Here is a 15,987-nt window from a genome sequence, read left to right as displayed (position 1 = left end):
GCGCACCCACACAAACATGAAATCAAATAAACAAACACCATCACCCGTGGGGGGGGGGGGGGGGGGGGGGGGTTGATGAAGGTTTTTGTTTATTTGATTTAGTGTTTGTGTGGGTGAGCTCTCTCTCTCTCTCTCCCTCTCTCTCTCTCTCTCTCTCTCTCTCTCTCATTTGGCAACCAGCGGTGCTGTCCCGGAACTGCTGCATCCCCCACCCAGGGGTGCCACACTGGCGTGTGACAGCACGTGTGTGTGTGTGTGTGTGTACATGTGTGAGGTGTATGTGTGTGTGCATATGCCTGTGTGTGTGTGTGTATATGTGTGCATATGCGTGTGTGTGTGTGTGTATGTCTGTGTGTACATGTGTAAGGTGTATGTGCGTGTGTGCGTGTATGTGTGTGTGTGCATATGCGTGTGTGTGTGTGTGTGCATATGCGTGTGTGTGTGTGTGTGTGTGATTCTTATAGCTGATGTGCTGAATGAGGTGGTGGGGGCTGAGAGGCTCAGTTACCCCCTCAGTGCTGGTTGGGTTAGACTGACGGGTCAGACTGATGGGACTGACTGATGGGACTGACTGATGGGTTAGACTGATGGGTCAGACTGATGGGTTAGACTGATGGGTCAGACTGATGGGTCAGACTGATGGGTTAGACTGACGGGTTAGACTGATGGGTCAGACTGACGGGACTGACTGATGGGTCAGACTGACTGATGGGTTAGACTGATGGGTCAGACTGATGGGTTAGACTGACGGGTCAGACTGACTGATGGGTTAGACTGATGGGTTAGACTGATGGGTCAGACTGATGGGTTAGACTGACGGGTCAGACTGACGGGTTAGACTGATGGGTTAGACTGATGGGTCAGACTGACGGGTCAGACTGACGGGACTGACTGATGGGTCAGACTGATGGGTTAGACTGATGGGTTAGACTGATGGGTTAGACTGACAGGACTGACTGATGGGTCAGACTGATGGGTTAGACTGATGGGTTAGACTGATGGGTTAGACTGATGGGTTAGACTGATGGGTCAGACTGATGGGTCAGACTGATGGGTTAGACTGATGGGTCAGACTGATGGGTCAGACTGCTGGGTTAGACTGATGGGTCAGACTGATGGGTTAGACTGATGGGTCAGACTGATGGGTTAGACTGATGGGTCAGACTGATGGGTTAGACTGATGGGTCAGACTGATGGGTTAGACTGACGGGTTATACTGATGGGTTAGACTGACGGGTCAGACTGATGGGTTAGACTGACGGGACTGACTGATGGGTCAGACTGATGGGTTAGACTGACGGGTCAGACTGATGGGTCAGACTGATGGGTCAGACTGATGGGTCAGACTGACGGGTCAGACTGACGGGTCAGACAGTTACACTGTGAGACTGAACACGGTACAGATCCCAAAAAAAGGTGAAAACAAAAACACTTTCTCTCTGTTTTTAACAGCCTCTCTCTCTCTCTCTCCTCTCTGACCTCAACCTCGGCCCCACTCAGGAACAGAGGCCAAAAAAAAGAAGAGAAAAAAGGAAGAGAAAAAGGGGGATGTGAGAAAGAGCAGATGCGGGGGGAGGAATGAACTCTCTGCTCTCCTGATAGTAAAACTCGCACAAACACAAACTGATCTTTGGTCTCCGCTCCTTTCTTCTGTTGTTGCTTTTGGTGTGTGTTTTTTTTTTTTTTTTGTTTGTTTTTGTTTTTTAAACATGGACGGACACTGTGACATGACAGGAACATGTGGTTTAAACTCAAACACAAATGTTTCTCCAGTCCCTTCGTGCCTAATTTGGTTTAAAAAAAAAAATCAACAATTTAATAATAATAACAATAAGCAGAAGAAGCAGAAGAAAAGCGGGAAAAGAATATGAAGAAGACATAGACGAAGAAGATGAAGATGAAGGAGAAGACTCCCTAACCCTAATTGTTTTAAGATTCTCTGTAGGTGTTTTATTGGACTTTCTCAGTGGTTGGACTCAGTGTTCCACTCAACAGAAATGCACCTCGGCTAGACGAAGGGACCCTGACGACAGCACTCCTCAAACACGCTAACGCTAACGCTGGCCTGTAGCCCGACAGCACTACTCAAACACGCTAACGCTAACGCTGGCCTGTAGCCCGACGGCACTCCTCAAACACGCTAACGCTAACGCTGGCCTGTAGACCGACCACTCCTCAAACACGCTAACGCTAACGCTGGCCTGTAGCCCGACGGCACTCCTCAAACACGCTAACGCTAACGCTGGCCTGTAGACCGACAGCACTACTCAAACACGCTAACGCTAACGCTGGCCTGTAGCCCGACGGCACTCCTCAAACACGCTAACGCTAACGCTGGCCTGTAGCCCGACGGCACTCCTCAAACACGCTAGCGCTACAGCTGGCCTGTAGACCGACCACTCCTCAAACACGCTAACGCTGGCCTGTAGACCGACAGCACTCCTCAAACACGCTAACGCTAACGCTGGCCTGTAGACGGACCACTCCTCAAACACGCTAACGCTGGCCTGTAGACCGACAGCACTCCTCAAACACGCTAACGCTAACGCTGGCCTGTAGCCCGACAGCACTACTCAAACACGCTAACGCTAACGCTGGCCTGTAGCCCGACGGCACTCCTCAAACACGCTAGCGCTAATGCTGGCCTGTAGACCGACAGCACTCCTCAAACACGCTAACGCTGGCCTGTAGACCGACCACTCCTCAAACACGCTAACGCTGGCCTGTAGCCCGACAGCACTACTCAAACACGCTAACGCTAACGCTGGCCTGTAGCCCGACGGCACTCCTCAAACACGCTAACGCTAACGCTGGCCTGTAGACCGACCACTCCTCAAACACGCTAACGCTAACGCTGGCCTGTAGCCCGACGGCACTCCTCAAACACGCTAACGCTGGCCTGTAGACCGACAGCACTCCTCAAACACGCTAACGCTAACGGTGGCCTGTAGACCGACCACTCCTCAAACACGCTAACGCTAACGCTGGCCTGTAGCCCGACAGCACTCCTCAAACACGCTAGCGCTAATGCTGGCCTGTAGACCGACCACTCCTCAAACACGCTAACGCTAACGCTGGCCTGTAGCCCGACAGCACTCCTCAAACACGCTAACGCTAACGCTGGCCTGTAGACCGACCACTCCTCAAACACGCTAACGCTAACGCTGGCCTGTAGCCCGACGGCACTCCTCAAACACGCTAACGCTGGCCTGTAGCCCGACGGCACTCCTCAAACACGCTAACGCTGGCCTGTAGACCGACCACTCCTCAAACACGCTAACGCTAACGCTGGCCTGTAGCCCGACAGCACTCCTCAAACACGCTAGCGCTAATGCTGGCCTGTAGACCGACCACTCCTCAAACACGCTAACGCTGGCCTGTAGACCGACAGCACTCCTCAAACACGCTAACGCTAACGCTGGCCTGTAGACCGACCACTCCTCAAACACGCTAACGCTGGCCTGTAGACCGACAGCACTCCTCAAACACGCTGACGCTAACGCTGGCCTGTAGCCCGACAGCACTCCTCAAACACGCTAATGCTGGCCTGTAGACCGACAGCACTCCTCAAACACGCTAACGCTAACGCTGGCCTGTAGACCGACAGCACTCCTCAAACACGCTGACGCTAACGCTGGCCTGTAGACCGACGGCGGCGGCGACGACGGGTTTGGCTAGCGTGCGCTACGCCGGCGCTCTCCACTCCCGGGCGTCTCTCCGGATAAGAGCGCCTGCCTCAGAAATGTGTTTTTTAAAAAGCTCTCACACTCGTAGGAGGAACGCCGGAGATGCTGTTGAAATGAAACTCTGAGCCAGACACGTTCAGCAGTCCGACACTGACAGGGGTGGTTATGGGCTGGTCACACCTCTCTGTTTTAAATCCGTGTTCTATAACAGTCAAACACACTCAAGACAGTATTTTTTTTTTCCCAAAATAAACCAAAACAAGACATAATAACCAGACACAAAAAGGCGTTTCACTAACACCAGCTCCAGGGGAGCAGCTGAGCCGTAAATTAAAGCCTGTGCCTCGATCCAACGCTACATCAGTCAGCGTGAAGTTAGCCTCCACACACTCCAGCAAAGATGGTTACCAACAAGGAGGGAACCTCACCTTGAAACACAAGGACTTCCGATTCCAGCTGTACCATACTCGGCTATACCAGTCATGACATCCCACAATGCATCACTTTAGTCCCAATGGTGGTTAATTGTAGCCACCTGGCTCTGCACCAACCAATGGGATTGCGCTTGCCTCTGCCAATCATAGGTCCGTTCCTTACTCTCCCTCCACAGAATGGGACAGTGGCATTCTTGGGAAACCTGTAGACAGATTCTATAGATGAACCAGATAACCAGCCTCTGGTTTTTATCCCTCTTCCTTATTTCCCTACTGCACGAAGTTCGAAGAGAGGATTTCCAGCATCGTAATTACTGATTATGAATAATCATGAAGAGACGTGCCCAGGGACAATCTCATTAATTTCCACAGTGTTCTGACCGCGCCCTCCTCATTAATATTCATGATGCAGCAGATCGGAATGTTCTGGCTTTCAACAGCTGGGCCACTTGAGCCACGCTGGATTTTTACAAACGTCAGGCGGGGTCTGCAAAAAATCTGTGGCAAATCTCAGCGTAGGAGCCATAATTCCAACACTCAGTCAACAACATGTTGCCCCCCCCCTCCACCCCCCCATCCTTGTCCACACACTGTTAAAAGTTAAATTAACCCCCGCCAGTGTTAATTTAACTCTCATGGTGTTAATCTGCCTACTGACAGGCATCGGTCCTCTGGCTGACTGATGGACAGGCCCTGATCTGTGGGTCCAGGTCATTTTATATTAAATCTCTGTGAGGAGACCGCAGACCTGTTTAAGGAGACGCCCCAATTTGTTCTGATGTGCGTCAGTCATCGGCACAGTCTGAGAATTTCCAACCCTCCCCTGTGTGAGTTTCGACAGTTCCTACAGGTCAAATTGGACTTTCTGAACTCTTTGTTTACCCTTCCTGAGCTGAAGTAACACCGAGCATTCAAGCTTCTGTGTCCGTACTTCTCTCCTGAACTCAAAGTAAGCAAAGGGATCTGTCTCACTCGTGTCTGGCGTCCGTACATCCATCATCTAACCTGCTTATCTCTGGTCAGGGTCCACATTCATTTATCATGCGTATTTGTTTTTTGTTTCTCTTTCTTTTTTTTTCAAAAGCGATGCCACACAGACCTTTATACGACATGGACGGGCTGATATATTAGGCCTAATGGACAGGGTAAGCCATTCGGATGTGTTATAGGTCTGTGCCTCGGTGCATGACTCGTCAAATTTTTTTTTTTTAAAGCAGAGGAACAAAAAAAAGCACAAATTCTGTTAATGACCGTACAATTCAATGACCACTTTACACGTTTCAGGAATTTTGCATGAGAATAGGGTTTTGCAGCTCTATTTCTCCATGAATAAGCACATTTATTCTCAGCAACTCTGTGTCTGAAGAAAGGCCTCAAAGCACCATTAGCTGTGGACATCACCTCTAAAACACAAACAATGTGACTTGCCACATAGAGAAGAAAAGCATATTTTTGAAATAGAAAATGATGATAACAATTATATTTTCAAAGACCCCAACTGTAGGCAGGATGAACTTCCGAATCCACGCTTGATTGGGTCTGTGGATAAAGAGCTTGAGCTGCACAGCCAATAAGGGCAGGCGTCTCACTGTCGCATCTCAGACTAGAATGAACGATCACCGATGTGACGATCTGCGAGTTTTCAAGCTTCAAGTTTCAGATCGCAGAAAAGCTTCAGATTAAATCCTTGAATGATTTCCTTTTCCGCATAAATACATCAAATATCTCTGCTGTTCTGTACGAAGTTCTTCTCGTCCCAAAATAAAAAAGAAAAAGTAATTAATAATGACCAATTGCATGCAAAAATGTGGGTGGGTGGTCAGTCGTGGCAGGGCTGGCCACAGCCATGAACACCATGCAGTCGCTTAGGGCCACAACCCTCCCTGGGGCCACACAATTCAAGTTTTTTTTTAAATGTACACTCTGGTGCACCCTAAAGGTGCACTCTGGGGCCGCCAAAACCATCGGGGTCGGCTCTGAGCACAGACAGAGGCTCTCTCAGTCAGAGGGCGTGATGTCATCCTATTACATACAGGGGAAAAAAAAAACAAAATAAGAGTTTAGAGCTGGCAGGCAAATGTTGCAACCATTTCTCTGGTTGGGTGCAGGATGTGCACGTGACCCTTGACCCCGTCACCCCCCCTGGGGCGCACTGAAATGCTGGTCTGCAGGGGAGAGGGAGGGTGAGGGCAAGGGTGTGCACGTGACCCTTGACCCCGTGACCCCCCCCGGGGCGCGCTCAAATGCTGGCCTGCAGTTCGCCCGGGGGGAGAGGGAGGGGCAGGGCGAGGGTGTGCACATGACCCGTGACCCCCGTGACCCTTGACCCCGTGACCCCCTCGGGGCACGCTCAGATGTTGGTCTGCAGGTCGCCGTTGAGCAGCGCGCTCTGCGTCTCCGTGACGTCGTTGTTGGCCCCGCCCCGCGCGCGGGTCTGCCGGCTGTCGCTGCGCTCCGCCTCCTCGGGCCCGCCCCCCCGCCGCCTCGTCAGGCACAGGACCTTCTGGAAGCTCTTCTTGAAGTTCTCCGACAGGAAGGCGTAGAGCACCGGGTTGGCGCAGCTGTTGGCGTAGCCCAGCACCACCACGAAGTCGAAGGTGCTCTTGAGCGCCGGCGTGCTGTTGATGCTGCCCGTCACCGAGGTCACGTTGAAGACGTAGAAGGGCAGCCAGCAGAGCACGAAGACTGCCACCACGATGGAGACCATGCGCGTCACCTTGCGCTCCGACCGCTTGCGCTTGGACGAGCACACCTGCAGGCCCGACGACTTCACCTTCACCACGATCAGCAGGTAGCAGAGGCAGATGACGGCCAGCGGGAGGAAGAAGCCCAGCAGGAAGGTGTAGGAGATGAAGGCGGTGTAGTAGGCCCCCTGTGGCTCGGGCCACACGATGGTGCAGAAGCTCGCCCCGCCCCTGCGGGAGCTCAGCAGGCCGCTGAAGATCATGACGGGCAGGTTGACCAGCAGGGACACGCCCCACACCGCCACGTTGATGCCCTTGGCCACGCGCGGCTTGCGCCACCTGGTGGACTTGATGGGGTGCACCACGGCCAGGTAGCGGTCCACGCTCATCACCGTCAGGCAGAAGATGCTGGTGAACTGGTTGAGCGAGTCGGCCGTCATGACGACGCGGCAGAGGGCGGAGCCGAAGGGCCAGCGGACCAGCGCCAGCTGGATGGCGATGAAGGGCAGGCTGAGCATGCACAGCACGTCGGCCACCGCCAGGTTCAGGATGTAGATGTTGGTGACGGTCTTCATCTTGGCGTGCCGCAGGATGACGTAGATGACCAGGGCGTTGCCGCACAGGCCGACGGCGCAGACGGCGAGGTAGACGAAGGTCACCACCACCGTGCTGGCCTTGTCGAAGCCGTGGCCGGTGCCGTTGGCCGGGCCCGCCTCCGAGTCGTTGAAGAAGCTGTCGTACAGCAGCGGCTCCGACAGCGTGGCGTTCGGGCCCGAGGGCGGGAACGTCCAGGGGTCCGCGGTCACGCCCTCCCGGGGGTCCCACGCGTCGGCCATCTTGAAACTGCAACGAGAGAGAGTAAAAAACCTCCTGAAAGGCCTTTCCCGCTAGTTTTTCCTGCCACGTTGATGACTCGCCATCATCATCACCATCATCATCGTCATCATCATCGGCTGCACGCTTTTGGAAGTCACTCTGGACAGGAGGGTCTCCTAACTGCCTCCGCGTTTAAACGTTTCCTTCCCAACGCTCAGCTCACTTGCCTTTCCGGTCACTGCGTGAGCCAACTGTCTCTGAATGTAAATATACCACAATCACCAGTCTCCCTGTCGTTTGAAAATGAATACTTTCACGTATCTTTTTAATGATTTCTGTGCTGCACAATCATACTGCTACGGCTCACAAGCTTGAAATGTTAGCGAGGCAGTCAAAAAAAAAAAAAAAACCCACAAACTTTCATTCGTTCATAACTGAAAACAGATTCTAAAGCCCAATGTCAGCAGTGAAAACTATAACCTGGCTTCAGAGAATCTCACTATTCAAACACAATCCACTATTTAAATATTAAACATGCCACCGTCCACCTGCATTATGAATGCCCGGCGGGGGCATTTGTACGTTGACGGGCATGTGAATGTAAGTGATCTGAACTGAGCAAACAAAGACCCGGGAATCTGCAAGGTGCTGTGGCTTTGATAAACTTCAGGGTCTCCGCGATGTCTTCAGCGCGCAGCTACCACACGCACCACAGAGCGGGTTTAACGGTTTTTCTCAAACTGATAAAAAAAACCGGGGAGGACTTTGTTACGATCTCTGTGGCACGTCGAGCGGTACAGTAGTATAGTAATATTAATAATTACATTACTGGAGTTTTATAGGACTTCTGTATCCAGTGCGACTTTTCGCGTTTTTACAGAGTGTCCATTTTTACAGCTGGAAATACCCTGAGGCAATGCAGGTTAAGTACCTTGCTCAAGGCAAGTTGCCAGTACACCAGTGTCCTACTTGGGAATCAAACCTGCGACCTTCGGCTCACGGCCTGTTCACAACCCATTATACTACATTGCATTCTTAGGCATGCATAATAATTAATATTATTACTATTATCGGAATAAGAATTTAATATTTATATAGTACCCTTCATCGGAGTATACACAAAAAGAAGAATAGTATTTAATAAAGTAAAGTAGGCTATGTAATATGTGTCTTAAACTTATTTAATACATTCCAGTACAAGGTGCCATACCATCCCAGTGTTTGCTTGTGGAACAGAAAAATGTATTTTTGCTCAAAAAGCAAAAGGAGTCTAGTTTCTGCTCGCTGGTCATTGGTCCAGAATCAGGCACGAAAGGTCGACAAACTGTCTGTCTGGTGAACACGTGACATATCGATCCCCCAGTCTCGATAAACATTTCGTTGATCACAAACCACGGTGGCCTTAAACCTTTTCGCTAAACAAGCATCTAACAAAAACCGCAGTCAGCAATGGTGGCGCTTACGCTTTTTTTTTTTTGTTGATCAACCAGGTTTTATGCCAGCAGGAGTGAGTGTCTGAAAGATTGTGAGGTTACACGTTGGCAACCACTGACGCACGGTGCGCTTTTTCAAATTTATCACCGTTGGACAGGCTACTGGCCGGCGTTAGACATTCATATCGTGCTTAACCAGAGTCTATCCTATCTCCCTCTCTTCGGAAATTAACTGAAATTGTCTGGGGTAAAGTAACGCTTTCGTTCATTTCAGTTAATGTAATAACGGCCGGCGGGCAGCCTTGTGTGTACATTTGAAGGGCGCCAATACGTCACGCGGGATAAGCTATTTGCTGTGTCTCTCCGCGCGGGAGGGGCGGTGGGAATCACGCCGTCTCCGAAATCCCCCAATGTCCTGGGATTGGATTATATGAGCTGCGCCATGCCTGCGCTGTAATGTTTTAGTGCTGCCGGCGGCCACCTCGACTACTGCGACTCTCAGTTTGGGATTTCCCCCCCTCCCATCAGTACGGCTTTAACGAACGCAAACTGTGGTAAAGTGCACCCCAGACAATGTGCTGAGAACAAGCGCTGCGGGTATAAACAAGGTCTCGGCAAATGTTCACGATAGGGAGGTTTGGAAAGTGGGAAGAACGGCGTTTCGGTGAGAGAGTTAAATAGCCCATGTAGCTGTCCTATTGCCGAAATAATAATAATAATAATAATAATAAGCTGTATCAAGTCGACTTTCTAGGTTAGGCAGTGTTTGGAGGGAGGATTGTAAACACGAGACCCCAATAAATGCAAATCAGTTTAAAACATAACGGAACATAGTTCTTCTTCTGAAAAGGGACAGCATCTCGTGTAACTCGTAATAGTGTTCATAAGAAGGGTCGAAAACAAACATCCTTAATATCGTTATGCATATAAGTAAATATGAAACTGCAAATGAAGATTATGTAGTTGGGGTTAGTTCTTGAGCTCCAGGCTTCGGTTTCCTCGGATTAACAGGATAGTAGGTTTGACATGGCAATCAAAAGGCACGCTGTCATTTTTAAAAGACGGCTCCCGCGCTACACTTTGGACGAATCTAGAAAAAAATCACTTTATCAGCGTGCGAGGGTATTTCATTCCAACAGGAATTAACTGGTTAAATGAATCATTAACGGAAGACTAATTTAAAATAAAATGAAAACTAAGCTCCAGAAAACGTGACTGACAAAAGACAATGGCATATGCTATTTGTATGTGCGTGTGTGCATGCATATATATATGTGACAAATTATTACTGTTATTATTATTATTATGATTATTATATACACAACTTTGAGCACGATCTTATAATGACAGTTGAGAAATAGCCATCCACTCTCAAAAAATACCTAAAAAACATGATATAGACAGTATAGCATACAACCTGGCATGAGTCTGAATATATTATAATGTAAGACTAATGACTTTAGTCCAGGGTCATTACTAAGGACTTCAAATAGAACTGTTTAATCTGTGGATAAAGCGTTCGCTGTGGATTTCACCATGGCAACACTTAAATGGTTTTCTATTTTAGAAGACGTGAGTGACAAGTTATTAAATGTAGATTAATTAACGCATTGGTTACAGAGGCGCATTAATGCGTCGATTAAGTCAAAGCCTTACCTTCAAATGGAACAGAACTTTACAATCCAAAATCAATTCCGCTGAGAAACTGCCGTGTACCAAATGTTTATACTAGCAGTGGTGGAAACGGAGAATCCGAAGGATGTCAAGAATTCTGCATTTTCCTCCCAAAACCTAAGATCCCGTATACCTCTAAATGAACACCTGTGCGCACGATGCGCTTTTAGATCTGTCCCTAAAACCGTAGTCCCTACCACACCGAAATATTTACAGTTGAAAAAAAAAAAGAAAAAACTAGTTACAAAAAGATTTTCAAAAACCTTTGTAGACTAATGCATATCTTATATATAATTTAAAAATCAATGCACAGACGTCTTTTAAAACGAACAAATACACGCTGTTGAAATATTAGGGAACGTTGTCGCTGCGCTGGCTCGCGTGTCGTGATGCTGACTCCGATTGGCGCGAGTGCGGTCATAGTTGGAGAGGGCGCGGGCGACTGCCCGTCCTTCCCAGCGCAACGATGCCATTAACCGCAAGTCTCCGCAACTGATCTTCGTTCACAATGTAGCTTTCCCGCTCTGCACGCAGATGGAGCTAACGGTCCGCTGTCGCCGCGAGCTCCTACCTCTCTCAACTGCACGCGCCTCGCCAGTGCGTCAGCGGTAAGAAGGCGCGCTCAGGAACCGGCTGCGCAACTATGGCTGCGAAGGAGTGTTCAGAGGAGATGCGCAGACGCAGCCGCATGGCACTGGCGCGCTCAACTGGAAAACGTTGCCAAGTTATTGCATTTGCGAGATTTAAAGAACATAAATATTGAAATGACAGTTATGTGGGCAGCATGAAAGTACACTAAGTTGTCCCCTGTTAGCTGGACTAGTTGCCTGAATTTGACAGCGACCTTATTTTATGATTATGAATACACTGAATATGCATTATAGAAGCATTTATAGAAATTTGAATGCAGTGTGACGGTATACCCGCGGTGCCATGTTGTAACTGTACCGATGTTTTCACCATGTAAAGTAAAACACTGTGTGCCAGTCACAAAGCATCAGTTACTGATTGACTTCTATACTTGCCGGTTTAATTAAATGTTTGCCGGGTACATATGAGTTCAGTAGGAACTAGATGTACTCAGTAACGGTTGATTTGACACTGAACATTTTGCTGTGCACAGTCTCCCATGGATGCCTAGTCTACCTTTCACTGCAGCCTCAGCTTCAGAGGTGGCCGACTGCATTCACGTTTGAGTATTATGGTAGAATAGGCGCGTGCAAGCCAAGCCGTACACAAAGGAACGTGGTGGGTACCTCATCCCTGCAAGCATTTGACCAATAGCCTATAAACGATGCATCTGTGTTCCCCTACATTAGAGCAACCCACTCGGTCAGCAAAGCACAACCATGCACTGGATGTTTTTCTACCCAAAAATGTTAAAACATTAATGTTTTTATTTAATAAATAAATAAACTAGTAACATCTCTCTACATTTAATCTGTGTGGTCTTGTGGCACACCTCTATACGATGGCACTAATTTGATTAGTGTGTTTAATTTGATTTGTGTGTTATTCATTTCTACATTTAGATTTTCTAATCATGGTAAATGCACCTTTTGTATATGTCGCGTCGGCAAAAGGTGTCTGCCAAGTGCCTGCTTTGGAAATTGTGCAGCGAAAGCATCAGGGACACAATGCGTGAGTGGATGCTATTATTATTTCATATTATTTTCTGCTCGTGGCCCTCCTGTTTCCAGTGGTTACGCTAAGTAAAGATACAAAATGGACGGGAGAGAATATGAATTCCAGCGCATTAAGGGAAAGAGCAACACGTTGCAAACTCCTGAACACTGAGCAAGCTGGCTGGCTGGCTGGCTGGTGGGCTTGTGGGCTGACTGGTGGGCTGGCTGGCGGGCTGGCTGGCGGGCTGGCTGGCTGGCTGACTGGTGGGCTGGCGGACTGGCGGGCTGGTGGTGGGCTGGCTGGTGGGCTGGTGGGCTGGCTGGCTGGCTGACTGGCTGACTGGTGGGCTGGCGGGCTGGCTGGCTGGCTGGTGGTGGGCTGGCGGTGGGCTGGCGGTGGGCTGGTGGGCTGGCTGGCTGGCTGACTGGTGGGCTGGCTGGCTGGTGGTGGGCTGGCTGGTGGGCTGACTGGTGGGCTGGTGGGCTGACTGGTGGGCTGGCTGGTGGTGGGCTGGCGGGCTGGCTGGCTGGCTGACTGGTGGGCTGGCTGACTGGCGGGCTGGTGGTGGGCTGGCTGGCTGGCTGACTGGTGGGCTGGCGGACTGGCTGGCTGGTGGTGGGCTGGCTGGCTGACTGGCGGGTGGGCTGGCTGGCTGGCTGGCTGGCTGACTGGTGGGCTGGCGGGCTGGCTGGCTGGCTGACTGGTGGGCTGGCTGACTGGCGGGCTGGTGGGCTGACTGGCGGGTGGGCTGGCGGGCTGGTGGGCTGACTGGCGGGCTGGCGGGCTGGTGGTGGGCTGGCTGGCGGGCTGGTGGTGGGCTGGTGGGCTGGCTGGCTGACTGGCGGGCTGGTGGGCTGGTGGTGGGCTGGTGGGCTGGCTGGCTGACTGGCGGGCTGGTGGTGGGCTGGCTGGTGGGCTGACTGGCGGGCTGGTGGTGGGCTGGCTGGTGGTGGGCTGGTGGGCTGGCTGGCTGACTGGCGGGCTGGCGGGCTGGTGGTGGGCTGGTGGGCTGGTGGGCTGGCTGGCTGACTGGCGGGCTGGTGGGCTGGTGGTGGGCTGGTGGGCTGGCTGACTGGCTGGCGGGCTGGTGGGCTGGTGGGCTGGCTGGCTGACTGGCGGGCTGGTGGGCTGGCTGGCTGACTGGCGGGCTGGTGGGCTGGTGGTGGGCTGGTGGGCTGGCTGACTGGCTGGCGGGCTGGTGGGCTGGTGGTGGGCTGGTGGGCTGGCTGGCTGACTGGCGGGCTGGTGGGCTGGCTGGCTGACTGGCGGGCTGGTGGGCTGGTGGTGGGCTGGTGGGCTGGCTGACTGGCTGGCGGGCTGGTGGCCCTGAACCACTCAGCAGAGAATCAGCACGCTACACGGCCTTCACCGGTGCCTACCGCCGGACCGCCAACACTGAGCCGCACAGAGTCTCTGAGCGAGGACGACAGGACAGCACACACGAGCCTACCTGCCACCTGCAGACCCGCCAAGCTCTGTGCCTCCAGACACTCTGCCACCTGCAGACACGCCAAACTCTGTGCCAGAGCCACAGCCACGGATTCTCAGCCCCGGGAAATAAATAAATAAATAAAATGAGAGGGCTCTTCCCGTATGTTTTGTAACAGATTTAAAAATGGCTGCATCCCCGTGTCCTGGGCCTCGGGACAAGGCGTTCCAGTTACACCCCCTGTCTGCGGGGTAGGGTGTGAAATAGCTGGCAACGTGCTCAATAGCACTGTGGTGGCCAAATCTGGGGTTCTCATACCCTTTTCTGGGGGGACCCCTGTACAGTTTATATGCTGGTTTTCATCCCGACCACAATTGCAAGCCCTCGTGTGTAACAAGAAATGAATATTTCCATCTGAATTGGACACCTTCGGCGTGTATTTTGGGATGGTTTGCATGATCGCACGACCGTGTTTCGTGCAAGTGTCTGTCTGTGCACACGGCAGCATGTTAGGTCTGACATCACTGAGTTTTCCGTGTAGAATATATTCACATCCCACTCAGTTTGCATCCCACACACTCTGAACTCTTAACAGGGTACATGCGAGCTGCATAAGAACCATATGAACCATGTAAGCGTCTAACTGCGTGGGACTCCTTGGTGAAATCAGTCCAGGGGTCCTGTTTGCATAAAGCATGGATCCCTGGTCACTGACACAAAGCTATCAGAGGAACCCGAAGAGTTCAAACATGGTGGAAATGGCAGAGAGCCAAACCTGCATTATGTTTATATGTATGAGGGAAAAAATTTGAAGAAAAAAAAACCTTTTACCAGCCAGTATCATCAGTCACTGCACTGTCACTGGGACCCTGGCACATTATAGACCGCCCATTTACATTACTGTAAGGATAGTAGTGACCCGAGAGTCATAAAAGTGACTTCGTAAAAAAATAAAAATAAAATAAATAAATAAATACATAAATAAATAAATAAACATCACAAATTGATGCCTTGTAATGAGATTTCCTTCTCAGAAGTCATAAATATTGAAATCGATACTCACAGCAATGAAAAGTGAAATTCAATAGCCTCCCATCTCGTTTGTGAGTCATATTTGTCAGCTAATTAAGACGCTGATAACATCTTGGGCGGGAGGGCAGGGCAGTGAACAACACCGTCGCCTCATGGCAAGAGGGTGTTGAGGTCGAATCCCAACAGTCCTAAGACAACTGGTGTTGTTGAGTTCGAATCCCAACAGTCCTAAGACAACTGGTGTTGTTGAGTTCGAATCCCAACAGTCCTAAGACAACTGGTGGTGTTGAGTTCGAATCCCAACAGTCCTAAGACAACTGGATAACTGGGTAGGCTAAATTGCCCGTAGGTATGAGTGTGTGAGTGAATGGTGTGTTTGTGCCCTGTGATGGATTGGCGTGTATTCGTGTATCCTTTTGCCCCAGTGCATGCTGGGTGAGGCTCCTGCGGTCCTGACCAGGAATAAGGGGGTTAGATAACAGACGAATGAATAATATACCATAATCAGTTATAATTACGAGAAACCTTTTTCTGCATTTTGACGAATGTGATCATTTTTCCAGAGCACGTGTGCACCAGTCAGTCCAGATTGCGGTAACGTGTTGGGGGGGCACGGTGGCATAGTGGTTAGCACTGTTGCCTCGCAAGAAGGAGGTTCTGGGTTCGAATCCGGGTCCGGGTCCGACCGGATCCTCTCTGTGTGGAGTTTGCATGTTCTCCCCGTGTTCGCGTGGGTTTACTCCGGGTACTCCGGTTTCCTCCCACACTCAAAGACATGCATGTTAGGTGCGCTCCTGCAGGTGCCCTTGACCAAGGCACTGGCCTCAGAACTGGAGTTGGTCCCCGGGTGCAGCACAGAGAGGCAGCTGCCCACTGCTCCTAAGTAACTAGGATGGGTCAAATGCAGAGGACAAATTACCCCACGGGGTTCAATAAAATTATATCTTGTCATACCAGAATGCACTGAGCCTATCACAGAACAGAACACTTAAAATAAAGTGTTTGAATAAAGCTTAATATAGTACAAAGAAGATTGAAACTCCATGATAACAGAGAAGACTGATACTCTTAAACTCCATAGAACAGAGAAGACTGATACTCCATAGGAACAGGGAAGACTGAAACTCCATATAGAATATAGAAGACTGATACTCCATAAGAACAGAGAAGACT

General features: G+C 50.5%; 1 protein-coding gene across 1 annotated transcript; it reads right to left on the bottom strand.

Annotated features, from left to right (window-relative positions):
* Window positions 1-3,929: 3,929 nt before the first annotated feature.
* sstr2a (somatostatin receptor 2a) lies at window positions 3,930-11,341 on the bottom strand. Its single transcript, XM_035406792.1, has 2 exons — window positions 10,710-11,341; window positions 3,930-7,647 (listed from the first exon to the last, which is right to left on the bottom strand). The coding sequence occupies exon 2, from the start codon at window positions 7,638-7,640 to the stop codon at window positions 6,471-6,473; it is 1,170 nt and encodes a 389-aa protein (XP_035262683.1). The 5' UTR covers window positions 7,641-7,647; window positions 10,710-11,341; the 3' UTR covers window positions 3,930-6,470.
* Between the last annotated feature and the right edge of the window lie 4,646 nt (window positions 11,342-15,987).

Source organism: Anguilla anguilla, chromosome 2 (assembly GCF_013347855.1).
Source record: "Anguilla anguilla isolate fAngAng1 chromosome 2, fAngAng1.pri, whole genome shotgun sequence".
Classification (NCBI taxonomy): domain Eukaryota; kingdom Metazoa; phylum Chordata; class Actinopteri; order Anguilliformes; family Anguillidae; genus Anguilla; species Anguilla anguilla.
Note: the sequence above shows the minus strand (reverse complement) of the source record. Positions and strands in the feature narration are given on the sequence as shown.

What these genes read in the sequence shown, in the direction of transcription:
- sstr2a (XM_035406792.1), bottom strand. Translation starts at nt 7,640, where the DNA reads ATGGCCGACGCGTGGGACCCCCGGGAGGGCGTGACCGCGGACCCCTGG.